Source organism: Pyrus communis, chloroplast, assembly GCF_041283825.1.
Source record: "Pyrus communis voucher 3978 chloroplast, complete genome".
Classification (NCBI taxonomy): Eukaryota; Viridiplantae; Streptophyta; class Magnoliopsida; order Rosales; family Rosaceae; genus Pyrus; species Pyrus communis.
The window spans coordinates 115,001-132,500 of record NC_045336.1 but is presented as its reverse complement, the minus strand read 5'-3'; the positions used below and the strand labels follow the sequence as shown (position 1 = coordinate 132,500).

The 17,500-nt window shown below is 30.5% G+C and overlaps 12 protein-coding genes and 1 non-coding gene across 13 annotated transcripts in view, besides 1 other annotated feature; 11 read left to right on the top strand and 2 right to left on the bottom strand. All coding sequences in view use genetic code 11, as the record gives it.

The window, feature by feature from the left end:
* Positions 1–3,281, top strand: part of ycf1 (hypothetical chloroplast RF1) — a 5,640-nt gene extending 2,359 nt beyond the window's left edge. The window contains exon 1 of the mRNA in view: positions 1–3,281. This exon is cut by the window's left edge and continues 2,359 nt beyond it. Coding sequence (YP_009718770.1) covers positions 1–3,281 — 3,281 coding nt within the window.
* Positions 1–17,500: part of a sequence feature (Small single copy region, SSC) that runs on past both edges of the window.
* Positions 3,686–3,958, top strand: rps15 (ribosomal protein S15). Its single transcript has one exon. The coding sequence runs from the start codon at positions 3,686–3,688 to the stop codon at positions 3,956–3,958; it is 273 nt and encodes a 90-aa protein (YP_009718769.1).
* On the top strand, positions 4,069–5,250 carry ndhH (NADH-plastoquinone oxidoreductase subunit 7). The gene has a single exon. It carries the CDS (start codon positions 4,069–4,071, stop codon positions 5,248–5,250), a length of 1,182 nt encoding a protein of 393 aa, YP_009718768.1.
* ndhA (NADH-plastoquinone oxidoreductase subunit 1) lies at positions 5,252–7,499 on the top strand. Its single transcript has 2 exons — positions 5,252–5,803; positions 6,960–7,499. Exons 1-2 carry the CDS (start codon positions 5,252–5,254, stop codon positions 7,497–7,499), a joined length of 1,092 nt encoding a protein of 363 aa, YP_009718767.1.
* Positions 7,579–8,079, top strand: ndhI (NADH-plastoquinone oxidoreductase subunit I). Its single transcript has one exon. The coding sequence runs from the start codon at positions 7,579–7,581 to the stop codon at positions 8,077–8,079; it is 501 nt and encodes a 166-aa protein (YP_009718766.1).
* On the top strand, positions 8,467–8,997 carry ndhG (NADH-plastoquinone oxiductase subunit 6). The gene has a single exon. It carries the CDS (start codon positions 8,467–8,469, stop codon positions 8,995–8,997), a length of 531 nt encoding a protein of 176 aa, YP_009718765.1.
* On the top strand, positions 9,231–9,536 carry ndhE (NADH-plastoquinone oxidoreductase subunit 4L). Its single transcript has one exon. It carries the CDS (start codon positions 9,231–9,233, stop codon positions 9,534–9,536), a length of 306 nt encoding a protein of 101 aa, YP_009718764.1.
* On the top strand, positions 9,782–10,027 carry psaI (photosystem I subunit VIII). The gene has a single exon. It carries the CDS (start codon positions 9,782–9,784, stop codon positions 10,025–10,027), a length of 246 nt encoding a protein of 81 aa, YP_009718763.1.
* ndhD (NADH-plastoquinone oxidoreductase subunit 4) lies at positions 10,152–11,654 on the top strand. The gene has a single exon. It carries the CDS (start codon positions 10,152–10,154, stop codon positions 11,652–11,654), a length of 1,503 nt encoding a protein of 500 aa, YP_009718762.1.
* Positions 11,918–12,883, bottom strand: ccsA (cytochrome c heme attachment protein). Its single transcript has one exon. It carries the CDS (start codon positions 12,881–12,883, stop codon positions 11,918–11,920), a length of 966 nt encoding a protein of 321 aa, YP_009718761.1.
* Positions 12,978–13,057, top strand: trnL. Its single transcript has one exon. It is a non-coding gene; the product is annotated as a tRNA-Leu (tRNA).
* rpl32 (ribosomal protein L32) lies at positions 14,510–14,668 on the bottom strand. The gene has a single exon. The coding sequence runs from the start codon at positions 14,666–14,668 to the stop codon at positions 14,510–14,512; it is 159 nt and encodes a 52-aa protein (YP_009718760.1).
* ndhF (NADH-plastoquinone oxidoreductase subunit 5) overlaps positions 15,743–17,500 on the top strand; it is a 2,256-nt gene continuing 498 nt past the window's right edge. The window contains exon 1 of the mRNA in view: positions 15,743–17,500. This exon is cut by the window's right edge and continues 498 nt beyond it. Within this exon, the coding sequence (YP_009718759.1) occupies positions 15,743–17,500 (1,758 nt within the window).

Here is a 17,500-nt window from a genome sequence, read left to right as displayed (position 1 = left end):
AGAAAAAGACAAAAGAAAGCGCGAAAAAAAAAGAGGAGGACAAAAAAGAAGAAGACAAAAGAAAGGAGAAAGTGCGTATACAAATAGCGGAAGCCTGGGATAGTATTTTACTTGCTCAAGTAATGAGAGGTTTTTTATTAGTAACCCAATCAATTCTTAGAAAATATATTATATTACCTTCATTGATAATAGCTAAAAATATCGTCCGTATACTATTATTTCAATTTCCGGAATGGTATGAGGACTTAAAGGATTGGAATAGAGAAATGCATGTTAAATGTACCTATAACGGCGTTCAATTATCAGAAAAAGAATTTCCAAAAAACTGGTTAACAGACGGCATTCAGATCAAGATCCTATTTCCTTTTCGTCTTAAACCTTGGCACAGATCTAAGTTACGAGCCCCTTCTAACGATCCAATGAAAAAGCAAGGTCAAAAAAATGATTTTTGTTTTTTAACAATTTTTGGAATGGAAGCTGAACTACCTTTTGGTTCTCCCAGAAAAAAACTTTCATTTTTTGAACCGATTTTAAAAGAACTCAAAAAAAAAATTAAAAAATTGCAAAAGAAATGTTTTATAATTCTAGGAATTTTTAAAGAACAAACAAAATTGTTTCTAAATGTCTCAAAAAAACCAAAAAAATGGATCATTAAAAACATTCTGTTTATAAAAGAAATAATAAAAGAACTCTCAAAAATAAACCCAATTATATTATTTGGATTGAGAGAAATAGAAGTATATGAATTGAGTGAAATTAAAAAAGATTCAATAATCAGTAATCGGATGATTCAGGAATCGTCCATTCAAATTAGATCTCAGGATTGGACAAATTATTCATTAACAGAAAAAAAAATGCAAGATCTGACTGATAGAATAAACACAATCATAAAGCAAATAGAAAAAATTACAAAAGACAAGAAAAAGGGATTTATAACTTCAGATAGAAATTTGAGTTCTAACAAAATAAGTTATGATGATAAAAGATTGGAATCACAAAAAAATATTTGGCAGATATTAAAAAGAAGAACTGCTCGATTAATCCGTAAATCCCATTATTTTATAATATTTTTCATTGAAAAGATATACATAGATATCTTTCTATCTATGATTAATATTCCTAGTATCAATACACAACTTTTTCTTGAATCAACAAAAAAAATTATTAATAAAAACATTAACAGTAATGAAGCAAATCAAGAAAGAATTAATAAAACAAATCAAAGTTTAATTAAATTTATTTCGATTATAAAAGAGTCACTTTCTAATACTAATATTAGTCTTAGTCAAAAAAATTCAAAGACTTTTTTTGACTTATCTTACTTTTCACAAGCATATGTATTTTACAAATTATCACAAACCCAACTTATTAAGTTAGAGAAATTGAAATCCGTATTTCAATATAATGGAACCCCCCTTTTTCTTAAGAATGAAATAAAGGATTTTTTTGTTGTAAGACAAGAACTATTTCATTCCGAATTAAGACCTAAGAATCTTCGCAATTCTGGAATGAATCAATGGACAAATTGGTTAAGGAGTCATTATGAATATCAATGTGATGTATCTCAAATTAAATGGTCTAGAGTAGTACCACAAAAATGGCGAAATATATTGAACTGTATAGCTCAAAATAAAGATTTATATAAAGATTTGTGTGATTTATATGAAAAAGATGAATTAATTCACTACGAAAAAAAAACAAAAATGGAAACGGATTTATTATTGAATCAAAAGGATCATTTTAAAAAACAATATAGATATGATCTTTTAGCATATAAATCCATAAATTCTGAAACTAAGAAGTACTCTTCAATTTATGGATCACCATTACAAGTAAAAACTAACCAAGATATTTTTTATAATTACAACACACATAAACAAAAATCATTTAATATGGTAGAAGATGATATTCGAGATATGGATAAAAATACGGATAGAAAATTTTTTGATTGGAGAATTCTCTATTTTTGTCTTAAAACGAAGGTCGATATTGAGGCCTGGATCAATATTGATACTGACACTAACAGTAATAAATATACTAAGACTAGGGTTAATAAGTATCAAATAATTGAAAAAATCAATAATAAGGGTCTTTTTTATCTCACACTTCAGCAAGACCAAAAAATCAACCTATCCAATCAAAAACCCCTTTTGGATTGGATGGGAATGAATGAAGAAATACTAAGTCGTCCCATATCAAATCTGGAACTTTGGTTCTTGCCAGAATTTGTGAGACTTTATAATACGTATAAAATGAAACCGTGGGTTATACCAATTAAATTACTACTTTTTAATTCTAATATAAAAAAAAATGCTAGTGAAAACAAAAGCATCACTGGAAATAAAAAAAGAGATCCTTTTATATCAATATCGTCGAATGAAAAAAAATCTCTTGAATTAGAAAACCGAAATCAAGGAGAAAAAGAATCCATGGGCCAAGCAGATCTTAAATCAGCTCTTTCAAACCAAGAAAAAGATGTTGAAGAAGATTATACGGGATCGGACATGAAAAAACATAGAAATAAAAAGCAATACAAGATAAATACAAAAGCGGAGTTTGATTTCTTCCTAAAAAGGTATTTGTATTTTCAATTGAGATGGGATGATTCTTTAAATAAAAAAATAATCAATAACATCAACGTATATTGTCTCCTGCTTAGACTGATAAATCCAAGAGAAATTACTATATCCTCTATTCAAAGGGGCGAAATGAGTCTGGATATTTTGACGATTCAGAAAGATGTAACTCTTACAGAATTTATTAAAAGGGGATTTTTGATTATTGAACCAATTCGTCTAGCTATAAAAAATGATGGAAAATTTATTATGTATCAAACCCTCGGTATTTCATTAGTTCATAAAAGTAAACATCAAATAAATCAAAGATACCGAGAAAAAAAACATGTTGATAAGAATTCTGATGAAGTCATTACAAAACATCAAAAGATGACTGGAAATAGATATAAAAAAAATTATGATTTGTTTGTTCCTGAAAATATTTTATCGCCTAGACGTCGTAGAGAATTGCGAATTCTAATTTGTTTAAATTCTAAGAATAGACATAGAAAGGCATCTTTTTGTAATGGGAATGAGGTAAACAGTCAAGTTGTGGATAAAAGCAAAAAATATAAAAAAAAACTTATAAAATTAAAGCTATTTCTTTGGCCCAATTATCGATTAGAAGATTTAGCTTGTATGAATCGTTATTGGTTTAATACCAATAATGGCAGTTGTTTCAGTATGGTAAGGATACATATGTATCCGCGATTGAAAATTCATTAATAGTAAATTTTTCCTATATTTCCCATACCATATCTGGTCTATGACGACAAAGAGATGCACGCATACATTGTCTTACATTCCATTCTGATACATGATACTAATTCAATGACATATCAATTAGATCTAGAATGAACAAAATTTTCTTATTTTAGGTCTAAACTTTTATCTTTTGTGAGTGAAGAAACCAACCATACTTTTGTATCCCCTTTCAAATCCAATTTTAAAATGAAAATAGGATTGAGTAAGTTTTATTAAATAAAAAAAATTAGAAATTAATAACGAAATACAAATTTTTGTATATACCAAATAAAAATTAGGGGCATTATTATTACTGATCAATAAAGATATCTATCAATAAAAAATATCTTAAAATAAAAAGAGGGGGGGAGAGAAGATTTCAGTTTATGGTAAAAAATTCATTCATCTCAGTTATTTCACAAGAAGAAAAAGACGAAAACAGAGGATCTGTTGAATTTCAAATAGTTAGTTTCACCAATAGGATACGAAGACTTACTTCACATTTACAATTACACAAAAAAGACTATTTATCTCAGAGAGGTTTACGTAAAATTCTGGGAAAACGCCAACGATTACTGTCTTATTTGTCAAAGAAAAATAGAATATGTTATAAAGAATTAATTAATCGGTTGGATATTCGGGAGTCAAAAACTCGTTAATTTTATTTTTCTAAAGGCATTTTGAATTATTTGATTTATTAGATCTTGAATTTTAATGAACTTTTTTTCGTTTTCAGCAATTCATGAAAGAATGAATCGAGGAAAAACCTATGAATATACCGGCTACAAGAAAAGACCTCATGATAGTCAATATGGGCCCCCACCACCCATCAATGCATGGTGTTCTTCGACTCATCATTACTCTAGATGGTGAAGATGTTATTGACTGTGAACCAATATTGGGTTATTTACACCGAGGAATGGAAAAAATTGCGGAAAATCGAACAATTATACAATATTTGCCTTATGTAACACGGTGGGATTATTTAGCTACTATGTTCACAGAAGCAATAACTGTAAACGGACCAGAACAGTTGGGAAATATTCAAGTACCTAAAAGAGCCAGCTATATCAGAATAATTATGTTGGAGTTGAGTCGTATAGCTTCTCATCTGTTATGGCTCGGTCCTTTTATGGCGGATATTGGTGCACAAACTCCCTTTTTCTATATTTTCAGAGAAAGAGAATTAGTATATGATCTATTCGAAGCTGCCACCGGTATGAGAATGATGCATAATTATTTTCGTATCGGAGGAGTAGCGGCCGATCTACCTCATGGCTGGATAGATAAATGTTTGGATTTCTGCGATTATTTTTTAACAAGAGTTGCTGAATATCAAAAACTTATTACACGAAATCCTATTTTTTTAGAACGAGTCGAGGGAGTAGGCATTATTGGTAGAGAGGAAGTAATAAATTGGGGTTTATCGGGACCAATGCTGCGAGCTTCCGGAATACAATGGGATCTTCGTAAAGTTGATCATTATGAATGTTACGACGAATTTGATTGGGAAGTACAGTGGCAAAAAGAAGGAGATTCATTGGCTCGTTATCTAGTCCGAATTGGTGAAATGATAGAATCCGTAAAAATTATTCAACAGGCCCTGGAAGGAATTCCAGGGGGACCCTATGAGAATTTAGAAATACGATACTTTGATAGAGAAAGGAATCCGGAATGGAATGATTTTGAATATCGATTTATTAGTAAAAAGCCGTCTCCTACATTTGAATTGCCGAAACAAGAACTTTATGTGAGAGTAGAAGCCCCAAAGGGAGAATTGGGAATTTTTCTCATAGGGGATCAGAGTGGTTTTCCTTGGAGATGGAAAATCCGCCCGCCGGGTTTTATCAATTTGCAAATTCTTCCGCGGTTAGTTAAAAGAATGAAATTGGCTGATATTATGACGATACTAGGTAGTATAGATATCATTATGGGAGAAGTTGATCGTTGAAATGATAATTGATACACCGGAAGTACAAGATATCGATTCTTTTTCTAGATTAGAATTTTTTAAAGAGGTTTATGGAATTCTATGGGTTCTTGTTCCTATTTTGACTCTTGTAGTGGGAATCACAATAGGCGTACTGGTAATTGTATGGTTAGAAAGAGAAATATCGGCAGGGATACAACAACGTATTGGACCTGAATACGCCGGCCCTTTGGGAGTTCTTCAAGCTCTAGCAGATGGGACAAAACTACTTTTCAAAGAAAATCTTTTTCCATCTAGGGGGGATACTCGTTTATTCAGTATCGGGCCATCCATAGCAGTCATATCAATTTTAGTAAGCTATTCAGTAGTTCCTTTTGGATATCACCTTGTTTTAGCGGATCTCAATATCGGTGTTTTTTTATGGATTGCCATTTCCAGTATTGCTCCAATTGGACTTCTTATGTCGGGATACGGGTCAAATAATAAATATTCCTTTTTAGGCGGTCTACGAGCTGCTGCTCAATCGATTAGTTATGAAATACCATTAACTTTATGTGTGTTATCAATATCTCTACGTGCGATTCGTTGATACATAGACAGAAACTTTTCTCTATTCCTTCCTTTCAAGGAAAGGGTTGGAATGGATTGAGTAGATATCTTAATTTTTTTTTATTCATTATTCGGGTTGATGAACTAAATCAAATAGTTATATGAGTGAAAGAAAACAGCTTATATATAAATTCGCAGTAAAAAGATTGATTCTCATTTTCTATGTATAAGAGTTAGAGAGTTAAGCGGAAATAAACATAAACAGAAGAGACCGTTTCCCCCAAGATTGGTTGATTAGTCATCCTGACTTGAAGCGGGTTCAAAAGATCAACCGTATTGAGTTTTCACTATCATTTTTATGTATTAGCATAACGGGGGATTGAGCAAAAACGAGTGGATGGTTAGAAACACGAACATATGTAAAGGATTAGTAATGGAGATTATGTAAATTTTCCAAAAGGACATTTTTACATAATATACAAACAAAGAATACTAATTGGGGCTTTAAGTTGGTAGAAATGATCAGGCAGTACTCCCCATGACACGATTCCAATCCAGAGTATACTCCTATCCACCGATTTAATAAATAACTATTCGAAACGAAATAATCCTTTACTTTATTTTGAAAGCCCTCTTTTTCTCAGAAATAGAAAGAAGAATAGGAACGAAAAAAAAAAAAGAAAAGATATACTTTATTTATTCTTTGTTACTTTTATTCTTTATTCTTTGTTACTTTTATTCTTTCCCATATACATATTAATAGATATATAATTTGTGTCATAATTCATTAATTAATATAGAATTTTTTTTTTTTCGTACGTGAAACCAACGGGTTATTGATATTTTTACAAGAAGTATTTTATTGAACAGTTAAGTTATTACTGAACAAAGAAGAATTGAAATTATTATTGAAATTATTAAATTAAAGAAAGGATGAGATCAATTCAGAAGTACTTTTTTTATTTAATTTTGAATTAAAATAATTATAACAGACAGAATTCAATTGGTCTAATTTGGGACCGGCCGATAGTTATCCATCCTACAAACATATCAAGATTCAAAAAAGAATACTGACGCGGTCCCTATATTTATTTCTGGCCTTCAAGGAGCCGTATGAGGTGAAAATCTCATGTACGGTTCTGTAATAGCGATGGTAACAGTGATGGTATCACCGACTATAATTATCTAACAGTTCAAGTACAATTGATATTGTTGAGGCGCAATCAAAATATGGTTTTTGGGGATGGAATTTGTGGCGTCAGCCTATAGGGTTTATCATTTTTATTATTTCTTCCCTAGCAGAATGTGAGAGATTACCTTTTGATTTACCAGAAGCAGAAGAAGAGTTAGTAGCAGGTTATCAAACCGAATACTCAGGTATAAAATTTGGGTTATTTTATGTTGCTTCCTATCTAAACCTATTGGTTTCTTCATTATTTGTAACAGTTCTTTACTTGGGAGGTTGGAATATATCTATTCCGGACATATATGTTTCTGAGCTTTTTGAAATAAATAAAACATGTGGAGTTTTTGGAGCGATAATTGGTATCTTTATTACATTAGCTAAAACTTATTTGTTCTTGTTCATTCCTATCACAACAAGATGGACTTTACCGAGGCTAAGAATGGACCAACTATTGAATCTTGGATGGAAATTTCTTTTACCTATTTCTCTCGGTAATCTATTATTAACAACTTCTTTCCAACTCTTTTCACTGTAAAGTAACATTCTATATTCACAACGTGTCTCAAACAAGAGAAATAAACAAACATAAAACTATTCATATATATATTAACGATATGTTCTCTATGGTAACTGGGTTCATGAATTATGGTCAACAAACAGTACGAGCTGCAAGGTACATTGGTCAAAGTTTCATGATTACTTTATCCCACGCAAATCGTTTACCCGTAACTATTCAATATCCTTATGAAAAATCAATCACCGCGGAGCGTTTCCGCGGTCGAATCCATTTTGAATTTGATAAATGTATTGCTTGTGAAGTATGCGTTCGTGTATGTCCTATAGATCTACCCGTTGTTGATTGGAAATTGGAAACTGATATTCGCAAGAAACGGCTGCTTAATTACAGTATTGATTTCGGAGTCTGTATATTTTGTGGTAATTGCGTTGAGTATTGTCCAACGAATTGTTTATCAATGACTGAAGAATATGAACTTTCTACTTATGATCGTCACGAATTGAATTATAATCAAATTGCTTTGGGTCGTTTACCAATGTCAGTAATTGACGATTATACAATTCGAACAATTTTGAATTCGCCTCAAATAAATAAGTAAATCTCTTATTAACGAATAATTTATAATTACTTTACTAATAACTAATATAGAAGGAATTTAGGTTTCTTTCGTGTTGTTTGGTCAATAACTACAAATACCAACTATTGATTGGTTGGTAAGAAACGCGTCTTAATTTGGATTGAAAATCCATTAATTAATATATCCATAATTGTTTTAAAATATATCGTTTAGAATTAGAACGACTCTTTCAGATAAAGAATGAAATTAGTCCAATAATAGTACTCACATTTATTCATATCCCTTAGTATTTATTTACTTAGGATTAAATTAGGAATTGCTCAAAAATCATAAAAAAAAAATTTATGGTCGGGTCTCAATAAGGTCATGAAAAACATTTCTATTTATTTATCTCTTATTTTACATATAATGGATTTGCCCGGACCAATACATGATTTTCTTTTAGTCTTTCTGGGATCGGTTCTTATACTAGGAGGTATGGGGGTGGTATTATTTACCAACCCCATTTATTCTGCCTTTTCATTGGGACTGGTTCTTGTTTGTATATCCTTATTCTATATTCTATTAAACTCTTATTTTGTAGCTGCTGCACAACTCCTTATTTACGTGGGAGCTATAAATGTTTTAATCGTATTTGCTGTGATGTTCATGAATGGTTCAGAATATTACAAAGATTTGAATCTTTGGACCATTGGGGATGTGGTTACTTTGCCAGTTTGTACAAGTATTTTTGTTTTACTCATGATTATTATTACGGATACGTCATGGTACGGAATTATTTGGACTACAAGATCAAACCAGATTATAGAGCAAGATTTGATAAGTAATAGTCAACAAATTGGAATTCATTTATCAACAGATTTTTTTCTTCCATTTGAATTCGTTTCGATAATTCTTTTAGCCGCTTTGATAGGTGCAATTGCCGTGGCGCGACAGTAAAAAATTTATAGAATTAGCAATGCACGTTAAACTCTGTTCGGTTTTATTACATTCCATTTATTTCCCTTTAATTAAAGATTGTTTATGTCTAAAATAGAAATTATTCAATCTATTCTATTAACAATAGAAAATCTGCCTTTGTTCCGTACTTTTTTTTATTCTAGTCAATTGAATCTGTTGAATTGTTGTTCAGTTCATATTGAAATGAATCGAAATTGATAAGGAGTTGGTCAATGATGCTCGAACATGTACTTGTTTTGAGTGCCTACTTATTTTCTATCGGTATCTATGGATTGATCACGAGCCGGAATATGGTTAGAGCCCTTATGTGTCTTGAACTTATACTGAATGCGGTTAATATGAATTTCGTAACATTTTCTGATTTTTTTGATAGTCGCCAATTAAAAGGAAATATTTTCTCAATTTTTGTTATAGCTATTGCAGCCGCTGAAGCAGCTATTGGCCCGGCTATTGTTTCATCAATTTATCGTAACAGAAAATCAACTCGTATCAATCAATCGAATTTGTTGAATAAGTAGTATTAATCATATAAATTCTAATATTCATAAATTAGAATTACCATGACCATACATTCCGTAATAATACATGTTTTCAAAAATGTAAGAAATTAAAGTATCTTGGCTCTATCGCATGAGTCAATCCAGAAGTAGATTGATTAGAAAAATTATGATAAATTATTGATTCATCTGGTGTCTAAATATATGATTCATTTACAAGTTTACTAGATCGAAACTTTCTGACATTCAAAAATTTATAGATCCAAATGTCACATTCAGTAAAGATTTATGATACGTGTATAGGGTGTACTCAATGCGTGCGCGCCTGCCCAACGGATGTATTAGAAATGATACCTTGGGACGGGTGTAAAGCTAAGCAAATTGCTTCTGCTCCAAGAACAGAGGACTGTGTCGGTTGTAAGAGATGTGAATCCGCCTGTCCGACAGATTTCTTGAGTGTTCGAGTTTATTTATGGCATGAAACAACTCGAAGTATGGGTCTGGCTTATTAATACGTTCCAGAAAACCCTACTTGAATACATTTGATTTTTTTACCTTTACCGACAAAAACCCGCGCTCAAAAACTATTTATTTTGAGCACGGGTTTTTCTGGTCCAAGTTTATCTTGTTTTTACCATGAATAATTTTCCTTGGTTAACGCTAGTTGTAGTTTTGCCAATATTCGCGGGTTCCTTAATTTTCTTTCTCCCTCATAGAGGAAATAAGATAATTCGGTGGTATACTATAGGTATATGCATAATAGAACTCCTTCTAACAACCTATGCATTCGGTTATCGTTTCCAATTGGATGATCCATTAATGCAACTGACAGAGGATTATAAATGGATCGATTTTTTTGATTTTTACTGGAGATTGGGAATAGATGGAATTTCTATCGGACCCATTTTACTGACAGGATTTATCACAACTTTAGCTACTTTAGCGGCTCGGCCGATTACTCGAGATTCCCGACTATTCCATTTTCTGATGTTAGCAATGTATAGCGGTCAAATAGGACCATTTTCTTCTCGAGACCTTTTACTTTTTTTCATCATGTGGGAGTTAGAATTAATTCCAGTTTATCTACTTCTATCCATGTGGGGGGGAAAGAAACGTTTGTATTCAGCTACAAAATTTATTTTGTACACTGCAGGAAGTTCCGTTTTTTTATTAATGGGAGTTTTGGGTATTGGTTTATATGGTTCCAATGAACCAACATTAAATTTTGAAACATCAGCTAATCAATCGTATCCTGTAGCACTGGAAATAATATTCTATATTGGATTTCTTATTGCTTTTGCTGTCAAATCACCGATCATACCCTTACATACATGGTTACCAGACACCCATGGAGAGGCACATTACAGTACTTGTATGCTTTTAGCCGGAATCTTATTAAAAATGGGAGCATATGGATTGGTTCGGATCAATATGGAATTATTACCCCACGCCCATTCTATATTCTCTCCCTGGTTGATTATAGTAGGCACAATTCAAATAATCTATGCAGCTTCAACATCTCTCGGTCAGCGTAATTTAAAAAAAAGAATAGCCTACTCTTCTGTATCTCATATGGGTTTCATAATTATAGGAATTGGTTCTATAAGCGATACAGGACTCAACGGAGCCATTTTACAAATAATCTCTCACGGATTTATTGGCGCTGCGCTTTTTTTCTTGGCCGGAACGAGTTATGATAGAATACGTCTTGTTTATCTCGACGAAATGGGCGGAATGGCTATCGCAATTCCAAAAATATTCACGACTTTCAGTATCTTATCAATGGCTTCTCTTGCATTACCGGGCATGAGCGGTTTTGTTGCCGAATTGTTAGTTTTTTTTGGAATACTTACTAGTCAAAAATATCTTTTAATGACAAAAATATTAATTACTTTTGTAATGGCAATTGGAATGATATTAACTCCTATTTATTCATTATCTATGTTACGCCAGATGTTCTATGGATACAAGCTTTTTAATGCCCCAAACTCTTATTTTTTTGATTCTGGACCGCGAGAATTATTTGTTTCGATCTCTATCCTTTTACCTGTAATAGGTATTGGTGTTTATCCCGATTTCGTTTTATCATTATCAGTTGACAAGGTCGAAGCTATTATATCCAATTATTTTTTTCGATAGTTTTTGTGAGTAAACCAAAAAATGAAACTGAAATCCCATGATTTTAAAAATGGTTGATTGTACAATAAAAAAATGAGTCTTTTATATTCTTTTAAGTAAAATAAAAAAATTGGAATTCTATTATAACTAGATATCTTTTGAATTTGTGAGAACCATTTGAATCAAGTAATGGAAATGATTCAAATGGTTCTTGATTGTTTACATGAAGTTTTCGTATATATACCTGTATGCCGTCCTATGTTTATATTCGTCAAGTCTTTTATTCAATTAGATGTTAATGTAAATGAACCATAACTATGCAACCCTATTCCTAATAGATTAACCCCAAAATAGCATATCCAAATTATAAGAAAGCCCATTGAAGCCACAATTGCAGAATTTACACTTTCAAAATTTTTATTTGTTCTAATATGTAAATAAATAGCGAATATGGTCCAAGTAATAAATGCCCAAGTCTCCTTTGGATCCCAATTCCAATATGATCCCCATGCTTCATTAGCCCATACTGCTCCCGAAAGAATACCTACGGTTAAAAGGATAAACCCTAGACTAATAATACGATAACTCCAACGATCCAATTGTTGAATCAATTGATACCTGTAATAATTTTGAGACGAAATAAAAGAAGTGTTTCGTAAGACATTGTTTCTTTCGTTCACGTATTGAATCTCACTAAAGTAAACTGACTCATTTTCTAAATTATTGCTTTTACTAAAAATCCTTATGAATTTTCGAAATGTAATGACTAGAAGAGCTAGTGATAATAATGATCCACACAAAAGAGCTGCATAGCTCAATACCATCATACTTACGTGCATCATTAACCAATGGGATTGGAGAGCGGGTACTAATATCGCGGATTGATGCATTTCAGTTAAAAGACCCGAAGTAGCAAAACCTTGAGTAAAAATAGCACTTGGCGCGGTTATTGCGCTTAAATGGTTTTTATGTTTTTTAAAATACGGAATAATATGAATAATGGAAAAACTCCACGAAAGAAAAATTAATGATTCATATAAATCACTTAATGGTAAATGCCTCAAATACATCCAACGAGTAACTAATAATCCTGTTATGCAGAAAAAAGTAGCTATCATCCCCTTTTCTGACGAATCATCTAGTCCTACGATTTCATCGACTAATAAAATTATCAAATGAATTGTAATTACAATTGAAACGATCGAAAAGGATATATGAGTTAATATATGCTCTAAAGTTGAAAATATCATAAAAATTATTAAATTAATAAGGGCGTCCCTCAATTATAGGAATTGAAATCGGGAATTGAATTCATTATAGGACTTACTCTTTTAGAAGATGCCATGCCGCCACTCGGACTCGAACCGAGATGCTCTAGCACTGCTTCCTAAGAGCAGCGTGTCTACCGATTTCACCATAGCGGCTTATTCGAAATCATAATAACCTATTTTTATTCAATCGTCGAGCTTGAAGGAGTTAATTCAATCCAATATTTTTTTTTAGGAAACCATTCAAATTGATGAATAAAAACTTTTTTAAAAATTAGGGATTAAAACGTTTTCGTTAACGTTAATAATATTGATTTTTCTTGTTAATAATATTGATTTTTCTTATTATTATCTTTTTATTTAGTTATTTAGTATTTTAGGATGTCAATTTTATTTAACTGAACTAACAATGTATTTTTTCGTAGGCTATTACTTTATGCTCTCCTAAAACTAAAATGTAACAGTTGTAACTAGATAATTTTTACTTCAATCCCTGGATATAAGTAAAAAAAATGTTCTGCCTCGTTTGCATTTTTTAATGATTAATTTCTTTTATCATTTATTTTATTAATCTAAAATAAAAAATTCATTTTATCGATTAATAAAAAAATAGAATTTTTATATAACACAATTTCAGCGATACACTCAAAAGATTTATGTAAATATTTGCATAGTTAGGTTGCGTTAGGATTTTTTGTTGTGTAGAGAATTTGCGTTAAGATTTAGCAAACCCATTAAGTTAGGTATTTGGGATGGTCGTATCAATCATATAAAAAAATTTCGTATAGAAATTGTACCGTACTTCAAAATATTTTCTAAATTTTTTAATTAATATATATATATTATATCTTGATCGATCTTCCAATCGAAACATAGGATCTAAAATAGATCACTCAAAATTGGCGCATTCGTCATATAACTACCTAAATCATATAACTACCTAAAAATGGAAACGGGGCTTTTATTAATTTAATTGGGTTTAAGGAATTTATATAGTGATAATAATTTCTAAAACCCAAAATAATGGTTTAAAAGATTATAAAAAACATTTTAAACTTAATCAATTAGTTTCAACGACCTCTTCTTTATAATATAAAATCAAAAATATAACTAAAAAAAAAATTCTTTTTATTATTGAGTAAGGGCGATGGGGAAAGTGATAATCCCCATCCGGAAAATGATAAAACATACTAAAATGAAAGGCGAAACCTTGCGCTTGCGTTTACCCTTTTTTCAAACAAAAAAGTACCATTCATTTTTAGAATTCAGTAGACAACAGAATTCTTATCTATATCAGAAACGAAAGAAACATTTGGCTTCAAATTAAAGTAAAACAAATTCAATTTTATATTCGTTTTAAATTAAAACATTATGAGACTAATTCTTTTTTATTTATTTTTTTTTAATGTATATTGTTTCTATTGTAATTTATCTTATATATTAATATTTATTCTTTTACTATTAATATTTATTCTTTTACTATACTATTATGATGTTAATATTAATTATAATTGATAAATGTTATTTATCATTTTTATAACTTATAAATCTTATAAATAAACTATAAACAAAATTATATCACTTTATTAGTTATTAGAACGATTCAGATTATTTATTTGTTACACAAAAAAAACTTTTTGAACTCCCGGTAGAAAGAGATTTCGCTAACGAAAAAGCTTTCAATGCTGCCCTATATCCCTTCCTTTTCCAAATATTTTTACGAATACGTTTTTTTGAAATAGAGGTGCGCTTTTTTGGAACTGCCATTAAAAAGTTATAATAGGTTTTTCGGTTGGATGTGAAAGACATCTATTGTTCAAAATCAATTGTTCTTTACTATTCTCTATCTATTTTTTCTCTAAATTAGACTCCAAAAAAAAGGGGGGGGGGTTAAAAATCACATAAAATATTAATAAGAATGATAAGGTACACTATGCCAAATAGATTGAAGTTGATAAAAAAAAAAAAAATAATACAAAAAAAAAAAAAAAAAGAAAGATTGTCCGTTTTCTTTCTATTTTCGTCGTGTTACATTTATACATGTAATAAAAAAATCGAAAAGTTTAATAAACCAACCCTTCTCCCGCTTAATTAAAAAATAAAAAAACTTTAATAATTTTTTCTATTATATTAATTAATTTAATATTAATTTAATTGTTCAAGCTCGAAGAAAGAGTCCACAAAATTTGAATTATCAAATGAGACTAGTAGTTAATCTGTTAAAGGATACAAAATACAAAATTTAAAGGCATTTTATTTGCCCCCCCTTTTTTTTTCCGTAAAATTAAAGTGTTGGATATCATAGCATTTCCTACAAATAGCTTTTATTGTAATGGAAGACAAAGAATTAGTTACAAAACAAATTGGTTAATGATTCTAAATAACCGAATTACAATAAATAGTTTTAGTTATGGGCTTTATGATTCATATCAAATACTGTTTTTGGTATAATTATTTATCCTTGTTCTATAGATATAAAAAAATTATTGTAATACGTAATAATTAAAATGAAAATTAGAATTTTCATTTTTGATCTTCATAAAATTTTATTTAAAAATTTGAATTTAATATTAACAATTCAGTATTAATAAAATTAAATACGTATTTATTTTTCACTAGTGACTTATTTATATCATTTGACCAATTATAACCTCTTGATTTTAAATATTTGAAGTAGTTTGGAAAGATTCAGAATAATTAAGGCTAGAAAATTCTATTTAAGTTTTATTTTATATATCTTAATTTTTTTTTTATTAACCGACCCCTTTCAAAAGAAAAGAAATAAGAACCGGTGACTCAGAAACAATTAATTAAGATAAATTTTTTTTTTTTTTTTTTTTTATGGAATATACATATCAATATTCATGGATTATACCTTTCATTCCACTTCCAGTTCCTATCTTAATTGGAACAGGACTTCTACTTTTTCCAACGGCAACAAAAAATCTTCGCCGTATGTGGGCTTTTCCTAGTGTTTTATTATTAAGTATAGTTATGGTTTTTTCAGCCCTTTTTTCTATTCAGCAAATAAATAATAATTCTGTCTATCAATATGTATGGTCTTGGACCATCAATAATGATTTTTCTTTAGAATTTGGCTGCTTGGTTGATCCACTTACTTCTATTATGTCGATATTAATCACTACTGTTGGAATTATGGTTCTTATTTATAGTGACAATTATATGTCTCATGATCGGGGATATTTGAGATTTTTTGCTTATATGAGTTTTTCCAATACTTCAATGTTGGGATTAGTTACTAGTTCTAATTTGATACAAATTTATATTTTTTGGGAATTAGTTGGAGTGTGTTCTTATCTATTAATAGGTTTTTGGTTCACACGACCCAGTGCCGCGAATGCTTGTCAAAAAGCGTTTGTAACTAATCGTGTCGGGGATTTTGGTTTATTATTAGGAATTTTGGGTTTTTATTGGATAACAGGTACTTTCGAATTTCGGGATTTGTTTGAAATATTCAATAACTTGGTTTATAATAATGAAGTTAATTTTTTATTTGTTACTTTATGCGCCTCCCTATTATTTGCCGGCGCTGTTGCTAAATCCGCCCAATTTCCCCTTCATGTATGGTTACCTGATGCCATGGAAGGGCCTACCCCCATTTCGGCTCTTATACATGCCGCTACTATGGTAGCAGCAGGAATTTTTCTTGTAGCTCGGCTTCTTCCTCTTTTCATAGTTATACCTTACATTCTAAATCTAATAGCTTTGATAGGTATAATAACATTATTTTTAGGAGCCACTTTAGCTCTTGCTCAAAAAGATATTAAGAAAAGCTTAGCTTATTCTACAATGTCTCAATTGGGTTATATGATGTTAGCTCTAGGTATGGGGTCTTATCGAGCTGCTTTATTTCATTTGATTACTCATGCTTATTCGAAGGCATTGTTGTTCTTAGGATCTGGATCAATTATTCATGCGATGGAAGCTATTGTTGGATATTCTCCAGATAAAAGTCAGAATATGGTTCTTATGGGCGGTTTAAGAAAACATGTACCAATTACAAAAACTGCTTTTTTATTGGGTACACTTTCTCTTTCTGGTATTCCACCCCTTGCTTGTTTTTGGTCCAAAGATGAAATTCTTAATGATAGTTGGTTGTATTCACCTATTTTTGCAATAATAGCTTGGTCCACAGCAGGATTAACTGCATTTTATATGTTTCGGATTTATTTACTTGCTTTTGAAGGACATTTAAACGTTTATTTTCAAACTTACAGTGGCAAAAAAAGCAGTTCGTTCTATTCAATGTCTCTATGGGGTAAAGATAAAGAAGGACCCGAAATTATTAAAAAAAATTTGCGTTTATTATATTTATTAACGACGAAAAACAATGAAAAAACTTATTTTTTAAACACATATCGAATTAATAGTAATGAAAATAGTAATGAAAATGTAAGAAGCACGGTGCAGCCTTTTATTAGTATTACTCGTTTTGGCACTAAAAGCACTTTCTCATATCCCCATGAGTCAGACAATACTATGTTATTTCCGATGCTTGTATTAGTTTTATTTACGTTGTTCGTTGGAGTCATAGGAATTCCTTTCTTCAATCAGGAAGGAATAGATTTGGATATATTA